This window comes from Aspergillus welwitschiae (genome assembly GCF_003344945.1).
Source record: "Aspergillus welwitschiae strain CBS 139.54b unplaced genomic scaffold BDQ94scaffold_46, whole genome shotgun sequence".
NCBI lineage: Eukaryota > Fungi > Ascomycota > Eurotiomycetes > Eurotiales > Aspergillaceae > Aspergillus > Aspergillus welwitschiae.
In genome coordinates, this window is record NW_020798740.1 from 130,398 (window position 1) to 146,016 (window position 15,619).

General features: G+C 47.9%; 6 protein-coding genes across 6 annotated transcripts; 4 read left to right on the top strand and 2 right to left on the bottom strand.

The window, feature by feature from the left end:
- Positions 1-288: 288 nt before the first annotated feature.
- BDQ94DRAFT_152199 (uncharacterized protein) lies at positions 289-1,488 on the top strand. The gene has a single exon (XM_026767918.1). The coding sequence runs from the start codon at positions 830-832 to the stop codon at positions 1,160-1,162; it is 333 nt and encodes a 110-aa protein (XP_026621371.1). The 5' UTR covers positions 289-829; the 3' UTR covers positions 1,163-1,488.
- Positions 1,489-2,273: 785 nt separating this feature from the next.
- On the bottom strand, positions 2,274-3,957 carry BDQ94DRAFT_98825 (putative C6 finger domain protein). Its single transcript, XM_026776988.1, has 3 exons — positions 3,566-3,957; positions 3,180-3,509; positions 2,274-3,113 (listed from the first exon to the last, which is right to left on the bottom strand). Exons 1-3 carry the CDS (start codon positions 3,684-3,686, stop codon positions 2,464-2,466), a joined length of 1,101 nt encoding a protein of 366 aa, XP_026621372.1. The 5' UTR covers positions 3,687-3,957; the 3' UTR covers positions 2,274-2,463.
- A 739-nt stretch (positions 3,958-4,696) lies between these two features.
- BDQ94DRAFT_152202 (uncharacterized protein) lies at positions 4,697-5,287 on the top strand. The gene has a single exon (XM_026767919.1). It carries the CDS (start codon positions 5,062-5,064, stop codon positions 5,272-5,274), a length of 213 nt encoding a protein of 70 aa, XP_026621373.1. The 5' UTR covers positions 4,697-5,061; the 3' UTR covers positions 5,275-5,287.
- Positions 5,288-10,205: 4,918 nt separating this feature from the next.
- On the top strand, positions 10,206-11,069 carry BDQ94DRAFT_152204 (uncharacterized protein). Its single transcript, XM_026767920.1, has 2 exons — positions 10,206-10,765; positions 10,838-11,069. Exons 1-2 carry the CDS (start codon positions 10,641-10,643, stop codon positions 11,013-11,015), a joined length of 303 nt encoding a protein of 100 aa, XP_026621374.1. The 5' UTR covers positions 10,206-10,640; the 3' UTR covers positions 11,016-11,069.
- Positions 11,070-11,098: 29 nt separating this feature from the next.
- On the top strand, positions 11,099-11,525 carry BDQ94DRAFT_152205 (uncharacterized protein; the record flags this gene model as incomplete). The annotated part of the gene is made up of 1 exon (XM_026767921.1): positions 11,099-11,525. A coding segment is annotated over one exon (254 nt), but the record flags the coding sequence as incomplete, so codon positions are not given.
- A 2,403-nt stretch (positions 11,526-13,928) lies between these two features.
- BDQ94DRAFT_152207 (uncharacterized protein) lies at positions 13,929-14,534 on the bottom strand. The gene has a single exon (XM_026767922.1). The coding sequence runs from the start codon at positions 14,476-14,478 to the stop codon at positions 14,245-14,247; it is 234 nt and encodes a 77-aa protein (XP_026621376.1). The 5' UTR covers positions 14,479-14,534; the 3' UTR covers positions 13,929-14,244.
- Between the last annotated feature and the right edge of the window lie 1,085 nt (positions 14,535-15,619).

Here is a 15,619-nt window from a genome sequence, read left to right on the forward strand (position 1 = left end):
AGATAAGGCCGGAAGAGCACAGACACGTCACGTCGCGGATTCTGAACCTGGTACCCTGAGCCTGCAATCATCATCAAAGGGGCAATCAGATTGCAGCATGACAGCTGTTATCGACCCAGCTAATGCTTGCTATCAGTGCCGTCGATGATATTAATAAAGTGAGGCTGTTGCTCTCCGCATTATCGGACCCCAGACCGAACGATCGGTGGCGCGCACACGCTCATACCCACACACCCACCCACACACAACACATACCAGTCACTTCTGAAAGATCAGTGATTGAAGAGGTAAAACTCAAGTCCCGCAGAAGGCGCAAAGCAAAAGTGTGAGCAGTGGCACAGTATTCCTCCAGCATGGCTCCGCTCCGGATACTGTGTAGTACTCGCATCGAATTCGATCCCCGACCGAGCTTATCAAAGGATCGTTATCACCTCGGAGCAAATATACTTTCTCCTGGTCTGCTCCGGTTTCAAGCCGCCAGGCAATCCGACAGGGTGATAAGCAATACTGCAGAATGCCCCTATTATTGGCAGATCCGTCTGTGAAGGTGTTAGTTATCAGTCAACTAAGCCCCATGATCCGTTTGGTCCGGGGTTGTCGTTCGGATAAACCGTGGACGGCAAGCAATTGCTTAGGTATTCTGTCTGTTCTTCTGATCGCCGTTGCAGCTAGCAAGGGTCGGGGAATCTTCCAATTACATTGTCAGTGTTACGGTGTTATCGACAAGGTGCGGGAAAAGCAAAAATAAAAAAGCAATCTGGCTGTGACGTATCTTCACGGTGGTTCAGCAGGATAGCAAGACAGTATGTAGTTCAGAGTTGGTGCTGCAATGATGAGGATATGGTATGTAGTGAATCGCAGGCAGGAGTTGAGAGTTGACTCTCTAGTAACTCTCTTCTACAAAAGGGCTCTCGTGACCACCCCGTGCCTGCCTAATCGGGGTGCGTCCAGATCGCGTCACCCCGATGATGTCATTTCTGGCCTGGCTGGCGTCTTGAAGGAATTGTTCTTGATGGCAATGAGAAGAAATACTTCACGTAGGAGTTGTGGTACTGGAATTGTTGGTGTCAGTCGCACAAATCAATGTTGTGGCTACTGCGCGTCGACAAATGGGTCCAGCTACAAATACAATCCAGGCGGGGGGTATATCACAAACATGTGACGGAGCCTGGCTGCAGTGTGCACTGCGGACCTCCTGATCCGCTTGTTCTTGTATCATGGTCGGTGAGGAACAAGTCTTCCCACAATAGTTTCTTGTATAAAAATTCTAGCGATGTAAGAGGACTGGCTGCAGAATAAGGCGGATGCAATAATGGCATGTGAGAAGGCGATGTGTGGAGCAATTGCACGATAAGATGATCGTGCAAAACGATATCACTAGTTGATCCTCAGGTGCAGCAATTGGTCCTGTTGCTTGTACTGAAGATTCCGTTCTTGCTTTCGCTCTGGTTTCTTCTAGCTACTACTGGTTAGTACTACATTACCCTAACGGTGTGACTGAACAATAACCTTGGTCATCTGAGTGCAATTACTCCTAGAAGGCCAAGGCACTGAAATAACGGCTACTCAAACGGCATGGCCTGTTGCCATTGTCATGGGAAGCCCTAGGAAGAGGGTTATCATTTACTATATGCGTCATGGCCAAAGATATCTTGCTTCACGCACGGAATGGGTAAAGGAACCCAAAAGGCTGTATGGGATCCACGGTGAACTAAGAGGCAGTTATGTGCCGGTTTTCTATTCCATAATGAAGGGGTACTAGAGGTAGAGGGTGGCTCATAGGGGAGTCTATGTCAATAAGAAAGCAACAAGCAAAAGCATAAACATGGCCACTTGACTTCCATCCCTTTGTCTGCCCTTGTTGATCGACTCGTCGACGACGGATGTGATGTGACCAGGTGCATGGCAAGGGGACGAAAGCAAAGCAAACGAAATCATAAGAGTCGGGCCGGTCCAGACTAGTCTTCGATCCAGGCTGCATGACAGCGCCAGGATCAGCATATGAGACTGGACCAGGCCGGTAACGCCACTCAAAACCAATGATCAGACACCTGTCCCGCTGGTGGCCGAATGCGTAGCTCATGAACCCCACCGTGGATATCCAAAGCTAATATGAACAGTAGGTGAAAAAGCAAAATGGCGAATAATAAAACCGGAAGAGCAACGAAAGAGTCTAAAATGAACTTGCTCCCTGAGCCGCGCATGTAGATAGATGACGCCTCAATCAAGAGGGATGGGGTCTCATGGAAGAAACGAAGAGTAAAATACCGCCCAAGATCCTCTGCGCCCGCTAATGACCAGCCGGTAAAAGTAAAGGTGCATGCATGGGATGGAATGATATGGGAAAGAAGTGAGAAAAAGAAATGGATGCAATACGTCGCACGGGGTATTTAATAGCGAATCCGATGATGCTTTTTGTTTTCCTTCTGAAGCGCTTGTCATCTCCGCTCTTCGTCGAGCTCATTATTGCGGGGATTGGCCTGGACCGGGGTGGCCCATCGGTGGCGGGCTGCCAAAGCCTGCTTGCTGGGCTGGGTCGTTCGTGTACATCGGGTACTGGACCACACTCATGGGGGACATGCTGTTCACATCCTGCCAGGTGTTGAAACCCATAGCGGCCGGCTGGCCTGGGTATGAGACGGACACCGCCTGTAGATCCGCTGCAGGAGGACTCTGGGGGTTGATCGGAGTTCCGGGGAAAGACTGGGCCGGGCTGGTCATTCTTCTTTTAAGATCTGCAGGCGATGGCTGCACGAATTGACCTTGGTTCGGATACGGGATTGCCATGTCTGCGGGTTGTGCCGAAAATGTCATCGCGCGTTGGGGGGGCACTTGCCAGACCGTCCCATCAGGCTGCATGGCATACGTGGGTGTCTGTGCCAGACCTTGCGACTGCGACGGGACTGTGGGCGTTCCTGGCAGGGGCGAAGTGGTTGGCATCGGTGCCATAGGATTGGGTGTCGCACTCCAAACGTTCGAAGACATGTTCATCATTGCTTTCCCCGCGGGCATAGCTGCTAACATTTGAGGGTCTGTGATGGTCGTATACTCGTCCCACGGAACCCCGGGGTCCATAGAAGGAGGCGCTACAAATTCCGCACCGACGCTGCGATCTGTTTCAGGCAATGGTCAACACACTTCATGATTCAACATTCCTCCTGCTCATTAGAGCCACAAACCTGGAGTAAATGGTGCCATCGGGTTACTCGGAAAGGTCGCAGTATTGAAGGCTCCCACATCCGGATTCGAACCCAACGGCATGGGTTGGTAAGTAAAGAAAGGCTCCGCTTGCTCTACCCCAGTCACATTCGGTGGCGACGAAGAAGCGGTCGACGGGTCCGTCGAAGCGGTTTCTAGACGAGAACTGGGACGTGACTTCTTCTCAATCGGGGGCTGCTGGTCGACAGGGAAGAACTGGCATTCCTTTCGGAGGCGGATACAATTCTCGCATCGTCCTTGAGCATCGTCTGGCGCAACAAGACATCGGATCTTTCGCCGCCGACAGTGTACTGTCGCATAAGAAATGAGTATTCCAAACGGAGACCACCGAGAACCGAGAGCTTACCACATGCGACAGAGGTGCGATGATATCCAAGCTTGTTGCGCTTCTTATCCGCAGTGGAAGATTCCATGACTGTGCCTTCTGATCTTGTTATCGGAGTGATATCCTCGACAACCGCGGGCATAGCCCTATATAAGATGTGATGAGAAAACGAAGACTGTATGCCCAGAGCACATTAATCACACAGAGAAAGAGGATGGGCAAGTTGATCTTCTCGAACCGCCCAAGTGCGCAGCGTATTCCGAATAAAGTTGTGGGATCGAGATGATGCAATGTGCCGCGCTAGACTGTGAAAAGTGCCGAATTAATAAGAAAAAAAAATACGTCACTAAGTCAGAAGCGCAAATAATTATAGCGATGACTGTTGGGGTATGTCGGTATGTCGGTATTCTTCGTTCCAACGGTGCGCCTCCGCAATCGTTGCTTAGCGGGCAGGGTACTGTGAGTAGCCACCACCTAGAGACTCGGATCGTATCGATGGATTTGGGCAGACCGAGTCGCAAGCACCGGTAAATGGTTGAATGGAAATTATTTGGCTCGTCGCGTCGTTGCTAATCGTGGAGCGGGGCTTCAGGAGGAAGTAGCAATGCCCGAGGATATCGCAGGGTTTAATCTCTCAATACAGGATAAATTGTTGATAGAGGGAAATGGTAACCCGGCCTGCAATTTAAGGAAAATTAAATCGTTTAGTAGGGAACCAGCAACCTGAATGCAGGAAATAAGAACAGCAAGAAAGCGAAAGTAAGCGGGGAAACGTCGGATAGATAGGTGAATGCGAAGAAGACTGAACTGGACGTTGGACGATTAAAGGAAAGGCAAGAAGCGAGAAAAGGAAGGTGAGGGTTGGTGGAAGAGGGACGATAGTCAAATTGAGTGGAAGGACGGTGGTAATAGTAGTGGTGGTAGTAAGTAGTGGTGGTAGTAAGTAGTGGTGGTGGTGGTCAAGTCGCAAAGGAAGCCAGTAGTAGTACTTGGTAAGAGGAAAGGAAATACCGAGGACCTACTTCCGTCGTAGTGGGTGCCCACTGCAGTAGTGGTATCGTTGCTCGGGATCTAGGATCTCGGGACTTTGTGCGCGGTGGGATTTAGATTTTAAACCCGGAGCGAAGTAATATTATTCTTGGGCTCCCTTTGGGAGTAAGTATGATGTATGAATTGTCTGTACAGCCAAGCTGGAATATATTTTTTTTCTTTTTAGGGGACCGTGAAGGAACTGCAAAGAAAGGGGCTGTGGAAGCCAAATTAGGTGGAGGGTAAAAGTAGTAGGGAAAAAGTAAAATAGGAAATAGGGAAAAAATAAAAATAAAAAAAATAAAACACAGAGTGAGATGGAGAGGGAGGGAAAAGAAAACAAGAAAGTTAAGGATAAACGGTAAATTAAATGGGTAAAAGAAAAAATATGTGTGCGCAAAAGAGAGAGGGAGAAGGAGACAGAGGGAGGAATAAAATAAAAATAAAAAGGCTACTGGAACGATTCAAGCACAATGTGTTGAAATTCCATGGGGGTTATACCATGGGGGGGAGAGACTAAGGAAGGAAAGGGAAGGCAGAGAGTAAGTCGCAAAGTGGATAATGGAGAATTAGCAGAAAGGAGTAAAGGGACAGAGACAAGAGCGAGAGAGAGAGAGAGAGAGAGAGAGAGAAAGAGCAGGAACAGGAACAGGGACAGGCACAGGAACCAGACAAGGCCCAGTGTCAGAGTCAGTAGTTAAACTGTATGGGGAAGAGGTATGAGACAAAGTGCTGATGATGCCGGCGATGACGAAGAGCCAGATCAAGCAATCTAATATGCGTGGATTATTCGGAACCATTATTACCAAATCTTTCCTTAAAGGAAGGAAGAATTGGTGTCTCCTCCCCCCCATCCCCCAGTATTAAGGTACTGTCAGTGCTGAAGAATCAGGTCGGAGAACTAGCTCGCCTCAGGTGGGCAAGCCTTTACTAACCCAAGCTGAAACGCCAGCCTGGGTATGGAGACCTTTTTTTTAATTCTATTTTTTTTTTATTATTTTTTTTTACCCTCTTATTTCCCCCCCTCCTCTGGTTTACTATTAATATGCCCGAGGATGATACCATAGCGAAGAGAAGGCTGTACCTTAGGTAACTAAGTAGTAGTAGTTAGTAGACTTTGCGTCGGACTGCCCGACTGGCCGACCTCACCACTAGTCCGTCTATTTACTTCAGCTACTCGTTGGTAACTTCGAGGTACCTGCCTAACTGAATACTGATTTGCCTGATGTGAGATTCCTCCATACTACTCATGGTTGGGAGTTGGTTGGGAAGCAGTCTTAGACAGCAGCAGCCCAGACAGCCTGAAAGTCTTCAGGCGCAGGCACAAGATGGATTACTGTCCAATTGAAACATCTCATCAAACCTACCAAGGCAGGCAGAGATTGACGAGTGTCTGAAAAGGGTGATGGCGGCATTCGAGAATATTAGCAGGGATCATTGCCGTCACATGGAATGTGGCTGTGTGGGATCTTAAGGTTGTCGAGTCGAGTCAAGGCGAGCCAGGAGAGGAAAAGAGGGAAGGAGACCAGAGACCATGGGAAAGGCTGGGCTGGGCTGCATCTAGTTCCTGGCATCAGAAAGTGGGATTGGTGATCTTATGACTGAACTGATGGAGGTACAAATTGCAGCCTTTTTTCCCCCCCAAGGACCAGGACAAATGGCTGGTACCTTTGCAAGGGAAACGGACGAAGTACCTTGGGTTTGGAGGTTGTCAAGAAGCCGACGATAGAAAATACGCCAATCATTATCATACCATCCGGAGCATGCGTGTGCATCGTGCATGGGGACCTACCTAGTAGTTGTTACTTACTCCATTACTTTTGCCTCTTAGATAGGTGTCGGTCGGTCGGTGCGGGCAAAGGAAAAAGATACCCCTGATCCCTCGCACCGCCCCGGCTGGTTCCTCCCAACTTCACCCACCGTCTTCGTCCGTGGTCCCAGAGGTCTGTGACAGACGCCTGTAACCAGACCACGTCCAAGTCAAGGCTAGTCTAGTCTAGGCTACTTCACTTCAACTTCACTTCTCTTAGTAGTCTAGTAGTAGTGGGGGGTGGGGTTTCCATGGAGGTATGCGTTCTTCCCTCCCCCATTGGGCTTAGTAGAGAGGGGGGGGGTGGTGTAAGTGAGAGAGGATGGGGGGATGGGAAAGACACACGCTGATAGCTGAGACCTGTCAATCATTTGAAGAACTGGGGAATCTGGATCCCGGCTCTCATCCACTGAGAATCTGAAGAGCGTGGTTTTAAATTTAACTCCTCGTTGGGGCCAGGGTGACGGCCGCGATCGATTGGGCGGCCGCATGGGTCTGGCCGGAGACTGCAGCCAACCAGCAGCGCCCCAGCGCGAGGGACTTTCCCCTCTGGGCGAAGACGAAGGAATTCGTCCGGTCGCAAGATCACCCGAAAGGGACTAGTGGCGAGGTGAAACAGAGACTCGAAGTTTGCTGAGCTTCGAGAAGCCCTGGAGTCGTCATCCTCTCCAAGTGGACACGCTGTTGATTGGTGAGCCGCCGCAGGGCATGGGGCAGGGGCCTAATCATCGTCATCCTGACTTGCACATTCCAGCAATCCCACTGGTGTTTCCATAGATGAGTTAATGAGGATGGACATGGGGCTTCATTTAAAAAAAAATTTTTTTGTTTAAATTTTTTTGTTTCTTTTTTTTTCTATATTTTATTTTATTCTGTTTTATAGAAAAGAAAAAAAAAAAAAAAAACTAGTTTTTTTTTTACTCTCTCTCACTTTTACTTACCCCCTCTCTCACCCTCTGATCTCGCTCGAACTGGATTCCACTAAACTAGGTGATATTTAGCAAATGCTCTGTCTCTCGCCTAATTCTAGAATGGTTCCTCCTGCTACGGGTACGCAACCAAACAACTGTAGTAGAAAAAGAGCAGCAGCGCGCCCGCGTCAGTCAGTCAGTCATAGCGGCTATTTCTCAGCCCATCCACACCCACACCTTGCTGTACAGCCCACATCCACATCCATGCTCACCTCGTACCTGCATGTACCCTGGAAATAAACTCCGCCTTGGGAGGCAGAGTGAGCGAGACCGAATCTGTCAGAAATCATGTGGGCCTCTTCCAGGCCAAGGTTTGATTTAAGGATCACATCTGCAATCCTAGTGTAGCCAGTGGGCTTGGCCTGGCCGAATGTAGTGGTTTTTCTCAGTAAGGGATTGCGTTTGCAGTCGATCGCAGTCGAATGGAAACCGACTCAAATGGGAATTTGCAAGGTCGCATTCGGAGGTACTTCCAGAATCGTATGATGACAAGACATCACTGCCACTGCCACTACTGCTGTTGCTGTTGCTGATGATGGCATGAGTGCTTTTACTAGTCTCGTCGAAAAGTCCACTTGTCCAGTTCGACTGGGAGGGGGCACTCACTCTACTTGGATCAGGCATATGTGTTCTAAAGTAATGAACTTGAGTTTCTCCGTTTCTAATGGAGAAAAGAGGGGATGCGCGACTTTGTTTATCTATTGTTTTAAATTAATTTATATATGTTATACAATATATCTACAATCAAAGTATGGAATGGTGACATGCATGCAAACTATGCACTTAGCCAGCACTATAGCACCCATGCCAAACCCAAGCAGATTGCTTGGCCTTTCAGGGTCCTCTCGGCCTCCAATTTATTATTAGTAGCGCTTTCGCTAGCCGTGGATGGATAAACTCGGCTCCGAACTTAGTTCCCCTACCCAGGATAAAATCATAGACACAACTCGGATGGTTTTCCTCCACTTACCGTGTGCAGTCGCTGGGCCATTACGTACCCGCGTAACTCCAACAAAGACTTGGAGTATCCGCTGGACCCTTCAATGGATTGACTGACGAACAATGGCACGCTGTCCTTTTTCTGGTTTGTCAATTATCAGAGATGGGAGGCGATAGGGGAGCGTCAATTGACGGCCTGTTCTCCCTTTTTTTCCAACTGATACTAGCTGATAACTGAGGAAGATATAGTGGCAGATATTAACAGTATTCTAATCTACTCTGATCCTTGGTACATTAACTCCATTGAGCAAGATAGTCGTTAGGGAGGTTCGGATACTAGGTACCTGGGACTAAAACGCGTGGATATTGCTACTTTGGTCAGACTCTGCGTCGCTAGCGGGATCGGGCAGCCGATATACGTAAGCGAAGAGGCGAAGATCGTTGGCGACTCCCACTTTTCTCCCTGAACACCGCAGTCGCACCTCGCCCTAGCGCTGTTTAGTGGCATTTATTGTCTCGTATCGGACTTGAAACAAGTTCGCCTCATCCATCAACGCTCTGCCCTATCATACAAATCATTATCTGATCATCGCGGTCCGCCGGACGGAGCACTGCCATTCAATAGGTGGGAAACGGCGGTTGCCCAGTTCCGACTTCCTTTTTGCTACTAACCGGCGAGAACAATGGCCTTGGCTATGGTCTACTAGACTAGTACTACGGAGTACGGAGTACTACCTCCTGATTAACGGCCACACACACGCACGCCTTTCTTTTCCCACCCACCCCCATCCACAACCCCCCCGGCTTCTGCAGGGACTAAAAGCAACACTAAACCAGTGTTTCGCTGCACCACTGGTGGTCCTCTCCACGAGAAGCCATGCGTCAAAATTCTCCGAGGGGTGAAACTTAATCCCTAACCAATGAATGCGCGGCCATTGGTCTAACCCAGTCAATCATGATTGACGATGATGATGATGATGATAAGTGCGGCGCAATACCAGAAGAGGAGAAACTAGCATAGCATTCTTCCCTGCTTTCGGCCTGTCAGTCCGGCAGTGTTGCTCGCTCCCCTCTTACGGATTACCTCCTCCTGTTGGTGGGAGTCGTACAAAGTAGGTAGGAATCTACGGTCCGACTGGACTCTAACCCACAGCTGGGCCACGCCATCTGTCCTCTTGGAGTGAATCGGGGCCAATCACAACGGCGTCTGCTTTTCAACCACCCATTGCTGATGGAGTGAATCGGCGGAGTTCTCGCTCGATGTAGTAATTATGTCCTATTCTATTAACAGACCAACAAGTAAATAGATACTCTATACTCGACACGACGCGCGCCATCACGATCCCAGCTTGCTGTTTCCATTGATCTTCCGTGTGATCTATCCATCCGAAACAGACCCTGAACGGATTTCCGGGCCCCGAGCTTCTTCGGTTTTCTGTTTGTTCGATCTCAAGGGTCTCTGGCGGCCCGGAGATCCTTGACGTTCGTGGGTCGTTTGTTCCCCCATTTTGTTTATCTAGTCATTTTTTTCTTGCTTTTTCCTTGTTGGTTTACTAATTCCTCGGAGGAACGAGATCTATCGATTGTGACATATAAGAAAAAAAGTGATTGTCAAAGTTCAAAGCATCCCTGTCTAGCAGGGGTACCCAAAATGGTGCCTAGATAGGTTTGCCTATCTATGAAACAATTTCGGCGCCCTACGGTTGGCGGACCATGCGACGCACTCTTATCGACTGACCGCAACGGTTATTGAAAAAGCAAAAAAGAAAAAGAAAAAAAAATTCAACCCAAGAGGTAAAAGGGAAAAAAAGAAACGAAAAATAGGGGCGTCAGCCATATGGCTTTTCAGCACAGACTTTTATTTTACAGTAAGTAGTACTACTTGAGTAAATTCGGAGGGAGAAGCGATGCACCGTCTCCTGTTCCAACATCGAGTGCATTAATCGAGGTTATACCCGCCCACACTTTTCCTTCGGCAAAGCTCTACGCAGGACACGTAAGGACCCCAGTTTACACGCTCAGCATTCCAGTCGAGCATGTCCATTTAGAGACAAGTGCCCGCGAGGATGAAACAAGCCGGTCTTGCTCTAACCCTGGGAGTGCCGGACTAAAGGTTAGCCTGGTTGCTTGCTTACTTTCCACTCGTGGTAAGGCGTGTGTCGGGCACGGAGTACACCCTTCTGGTATAGAAGGGAGTTTGGGTTTAGTGTTGTCTTGTGCCCTGGACGCATCGCGCCGATTGGAAAAGCCGCAAAATCTTGATTGCAATTAAAGAGAAACTGTGTCTGGTGCTTGGCATCTGGCGTGCTCGTATATCAACCCTTCCTCACGTCCCGGTGAATTCTGGATGAAGAATGCTGCGGTCGCGATTGGCTTTTCGGTCGGTGTCATGACGGCGTTGCAAACACGAGATCCTAGCCAGAGTCGGGTTCATGGTGGGTTTGGCAGCATGAAGGACAGCAGCATATACATGTTTGTATCACCTATATAGCGCCATTTGACCCCCCTACATCCCTCTCTCCGCTGCCTAACACACCACTCGAGATTGGTAACCGTACCACCTTTCATTCCCTCACATGACCCACTGAGTCCGTATACGGCCTTTTGGATGGGTTATTGCCAGCACATGATACCGGGGGCGATGCAAATGAAGAACGTGAATAGTGTAGCCTGCTGGTTGGGGGAAGAGACAGCGGAAGTGGCTGTTTTGACTGCTGCCTGAGACATAGCCATCCCACTCAAAGTATCTATCGTCCTTCGATGCAGACGTCGGGAGTACTTTCGGGACTTCTGTCATATGTACCTTTATGTCTTCAGTCCCCCTCTCCATGTACTCATACTTGCCGGTAAACCTCCGTGACTGGGATCCAGGTATCCCTCCCCCCTCCATAGATAGTACTAGACCTCCCCCGCGAGTAGTTACTAGATATCGGCTAGCACCAATCCGGGTAGTCGGCGTTGACCGCAACTTCCTTCAGAGACGATCACTAGCGTCTGAAGAACCACGATCCTATTCCTTCGAGATTCACTTGATCTACTTTGGACTACGGAGTGGATAATGTGACTGCTCTTTTGTTCTACCTTGGCATTGCAAGTTACCGAGTACTTCGACTATGGTCAAGGAAGACAAACACTCAGGATCCACTGGACCGCAGAGAAATTTCAAGCGGCCTTTCCCAGAAACGCACAGATCCGGCAGTTCCTATCTCAAAAAATGATCATTGAACGAGATATTAGCACTGAACTAACCATCTTCCTTGCGAAGACACGGAAATAATATCAAAAGCTACAACAGAGACCCATCAGCCGCGTGATGGAGGCATGACCGCACGGAGGTGTCAGCTCGATGTGGACACTTGATCTATCTCATCGGCATTCGGAGCTTTCTTTCAGTTAGCATATACTCCCAGTGCTTGACTTTCTAATTTGTTATTTCTCACTAAATATCCCCTTCTTCTAGCTTGTCTAGGATCCTCCGCGGCATGACCACTGGCCGTCGCTCGAGGCTGATATACCGGATTGGTTTTGAGACTGCGCAGGAAAGGACGAGGATATACTGGTTCTCTTCAGTGATGCCACGATTCTATTCCCATCTGAAGAACAATTCTAGAAGCGGTATACTGGACCGTCCAAGCTCGGGTTTTATTCCAAGGCCCCTCCTCGTCTTTCATCGCCCTGGAATAACATGCTTACCACAACAGTCAGTCACTCCAACGGAGAAATGCCATTTAGTCTAAGAAAAAGGGCTGTGACTGCGGATCACCTGCTGCGCTGACTCAATACCATGACAATGACAAGTTCAATGCCCCTGCCTTGATTAAGGTGCACCCGCTTGGCTTACGTTGAGGACAACGAAAAAGAGCACAGCTCACTGAACGCGATCTCGAGACAACAATTAGCCACGTCAGAGAAAACGACTGACAGATGAAGTCCTTAGATTACCGCAGCCAAGATAATACCGCAAGGTGTATGCATCCACTGTTCTGCCATACAAGGGGCCACGAGAGACGCAGCAGACGCTAGTCTCACCGGATGGTGAAGAATAAGACGGTCTAGCACTCTACAAAGGTGGATGCGGTACAAAGGCAGGATGTTATCACAACGTGGCAATCCGTCTGTTGCTGAGTTGATTACAGCTGTCCGACGAAAGTTGAAGCTACGAACCGCCAAGGAAAGGGAACGCTAGTGGTAACAGAGTATATATGGATAATATACAGCAGTTTGGTGTCGCTTGCCGGCCTACTCACGCTAATTTTTGGTCTCTTGAGGGCTGGTGGCTGCACAGACAGACAACCTTTTCTTCTTGAGTGTCCAGTACGAACTCGATGTCCGTATAGACACTTGACAGCATGCTCCGAGCCCAAAACTTACCCTACTACACTGCACGATGCTCTCTGCTTCAATCGGGATACACCAGTCAACATCGTACGACAGAGGAAGGTCATTCAGATTTTACTCTCGAACGCGATGAAAAAGATGGTGCCTAAGAGTCCTCACTACAATTTCAAGCAAGAGTACACCTTTCGCAGATTATAGTCTCTTGTCCCTCTGCATACCGGGATATAGACCAGTGCTGCTCAGACCAGGTCTTAGATATCTTGTTTTCGGGAGCATCTAGTGTCTCCACAACGTCTGCATCAATCTACATGCAGGTCGAATCAAAATCCACCTAGACGTCGGGTTTAATATCCAGCCAACATACCTTGCAGCAATGCAAAATAAGACTAACCGCAAGCCAAGCTATGATTACCGACCGGTAACAGGGATTGGAGCACATGGTTTCCGCTCCTTCGAGAGGAACGAACAAATTATTGGAGCAATGTTGGCGATTCCACTCAGAAGTTTTCGGGATTCTTTTCATAAGATAGGCGCAACGTATAGAACTTCACTGTAGCATCTTAGTGTTCATGCATGGTAGCGAATCATCGAAACCTATTCGAATTCTTACTTTTTCCAATGACATTATCATTTGGATTTGATATCCCTCCGACTGTGCCCGTAAAGGCACTTAGTAGTACACGGCAGCGTTACCAAAAATATATTAAGTCAACCTCAGCTTACACACAATAGCTACTACCAGTACGTCATCCTCCGGAAATCCATATGAATCAAAAACTAGGGAAACACTTAGCACATATTAGCACTACTACTTTTCTTCTTTCGTATTATCCGCCCAAAGGCCAATAGACTCCCATGATGTGTGTGAAAATTCGTTGCTGTGGTGCGTTAGTAATATTCCAGAAAATATAATTGATCCATCACCTCAGAAACACATCTGATATAGCTCTCACATTATAGGGACATCAAGTGAGATGTACTATTGATGGATACTTCTTTACTAATAAGCGATTTGGACAACGTACTTCACATCCGAAACGGTCTTCCATTAGTATTATACGTAGAGCAACTCTTTCATCCCCCACTCAGATTGACGTATCTCAGGCATTGTAGTAACTAGTAACTTGTAAGTGTTCCGAACGCTAATCTATAGATATTGATGTATTTATTAAAACTTATTTGGGATTTTCTGATCACTATCTATGCTACTCTAATACCCCTGAAGATTTATGACTTTTCTTTATACTACTATATCCAGAGCGTTTTAGGAACTAGAAAGAAATATTGATGAAATTGTCTCTCATCTATATAGCTTATTTACGTTATCGTAGCTTCCAAAGAATTTAAATAGTATAGATGTCTTTATCTGAGAAAGAGGTATTTTGTATGGTATTGACTACAAGCACAGAGGTGATGTTCACGGACGAATCCGAACCTTTTAGGTTTCGATGTGAATGAAATGAAAGAGGAAAACCGATCATACTATCTGATCGTACTCTGTCGGGGCTAGACTCGAGCCTTTCCTCCTTCTTCCTTAGAACTGCGCAGAATCATACAAAGAATTGCAAACATAGAACATAGGATCCCCGACATCACGGTCAGGGGTTTCCTCATCAACGTCGGTCATCTGCTCTTGGACTTCCTGGTCCCCATGAATAGATGGACTTCCAAATCTTTCGAGTAGTTGGGAATATCTCATTTGTTCTGTTCTTTTCTCTTTGCCTTATTTCTATTTTAACTTCCTGCATCGTCTCATCCACTTTTTGTGATTCGAGATCAAGAATCGCTTTGTCGGGTTCAGCGAGTTTTCCTTCTGAAGAGTCGCCACGGCTACTAGGCCGTCTCATAGGTTCAAGTATCCATCCGGTATATCACTGGGATTACCGACAGGTCTTTTGGTGCGAGAGTCTGAAGTGTGCAAATCTTCCGAAGAATCAGGGTAATGCCTATTCCAGCTCCCTGAGGACTTCTTCGATGTCGTTTAGCAGGACCACTAGCTCTTGTCGTTTAAGTTAGAGTATTCTCACCTGAGAAATTCTCTTCAGGTGATGGAGTAACTGGTTTTGATAGAGGGAAAATAAGGTGTCTGCATATGGGGAAGGAATCCAAAACTCATTTTTCCTTCTTTGCAAGGCCCACACAGTCCTCTTCGAGGGACTATGCTAATGCCGCAGTCTTTGACGTGTTCTTATTAGAGATAGCGTCTAATTGGAGCGAAGCTGCTGAGAATACGATCACTCTGAGCGTAAGCAATGGCCCATTGTGAAAAGGAAGACAGTGAGGTGGGTGCCATATTGTGTGCTTTCAGGGCCGGCTGTGCCATTCCTTTGTTCTTGTCAAATGCTTTCCAGTACCATTGGAATGTCGCATGATTTTTTACTCTTTAATGAGGCTTGGCTTGACTGGCGATGTGGTGGATTCGGCACTTTCAAGATCTTTCAACAAGGCCCGTAATCATCCACACTTCGGCTCCAGGCGAGGACATTAGTCTGCTGAGCATCACTAAGCGGATCGATAAAGTTCATTTCTGGAATCCCAAGGAAAACCTTGTTGGTGTCAAAGTTCGGAGACATTAACTGGCTCGGATTTTGGACAGCGACCAATTACCAACGGGGTCTGCATGTGATATCTGCCGCCACCTTCCAGAACACTGTGAATTTGGGAGACTTGGAGTGATTCAGGAATGAAGCCATTATCTGTAGGAATCCGCTAAGTGTCATTCCAACCGTGTCACCTTTTAGAAGACTGTGATCCCATTTCAAGTCGATGTGTTCATAAATCCCCGGCCCCGGGTCGGTCTACTCGTATGTAGGCTGACAGATTCTGGGATGATAGGCACGATTGATAGCCATATTCAGTTGCCATGGTACCTGCTCGTGGAGAACAGATTCTCTCAGCTTGGCCATGCCATATGAAGTAGTCCCTGGTGTACTTGCATAAATAAGGTGGACAGAACCACTTTCTGAAGAAAGGGTTTAGCACTGGCTC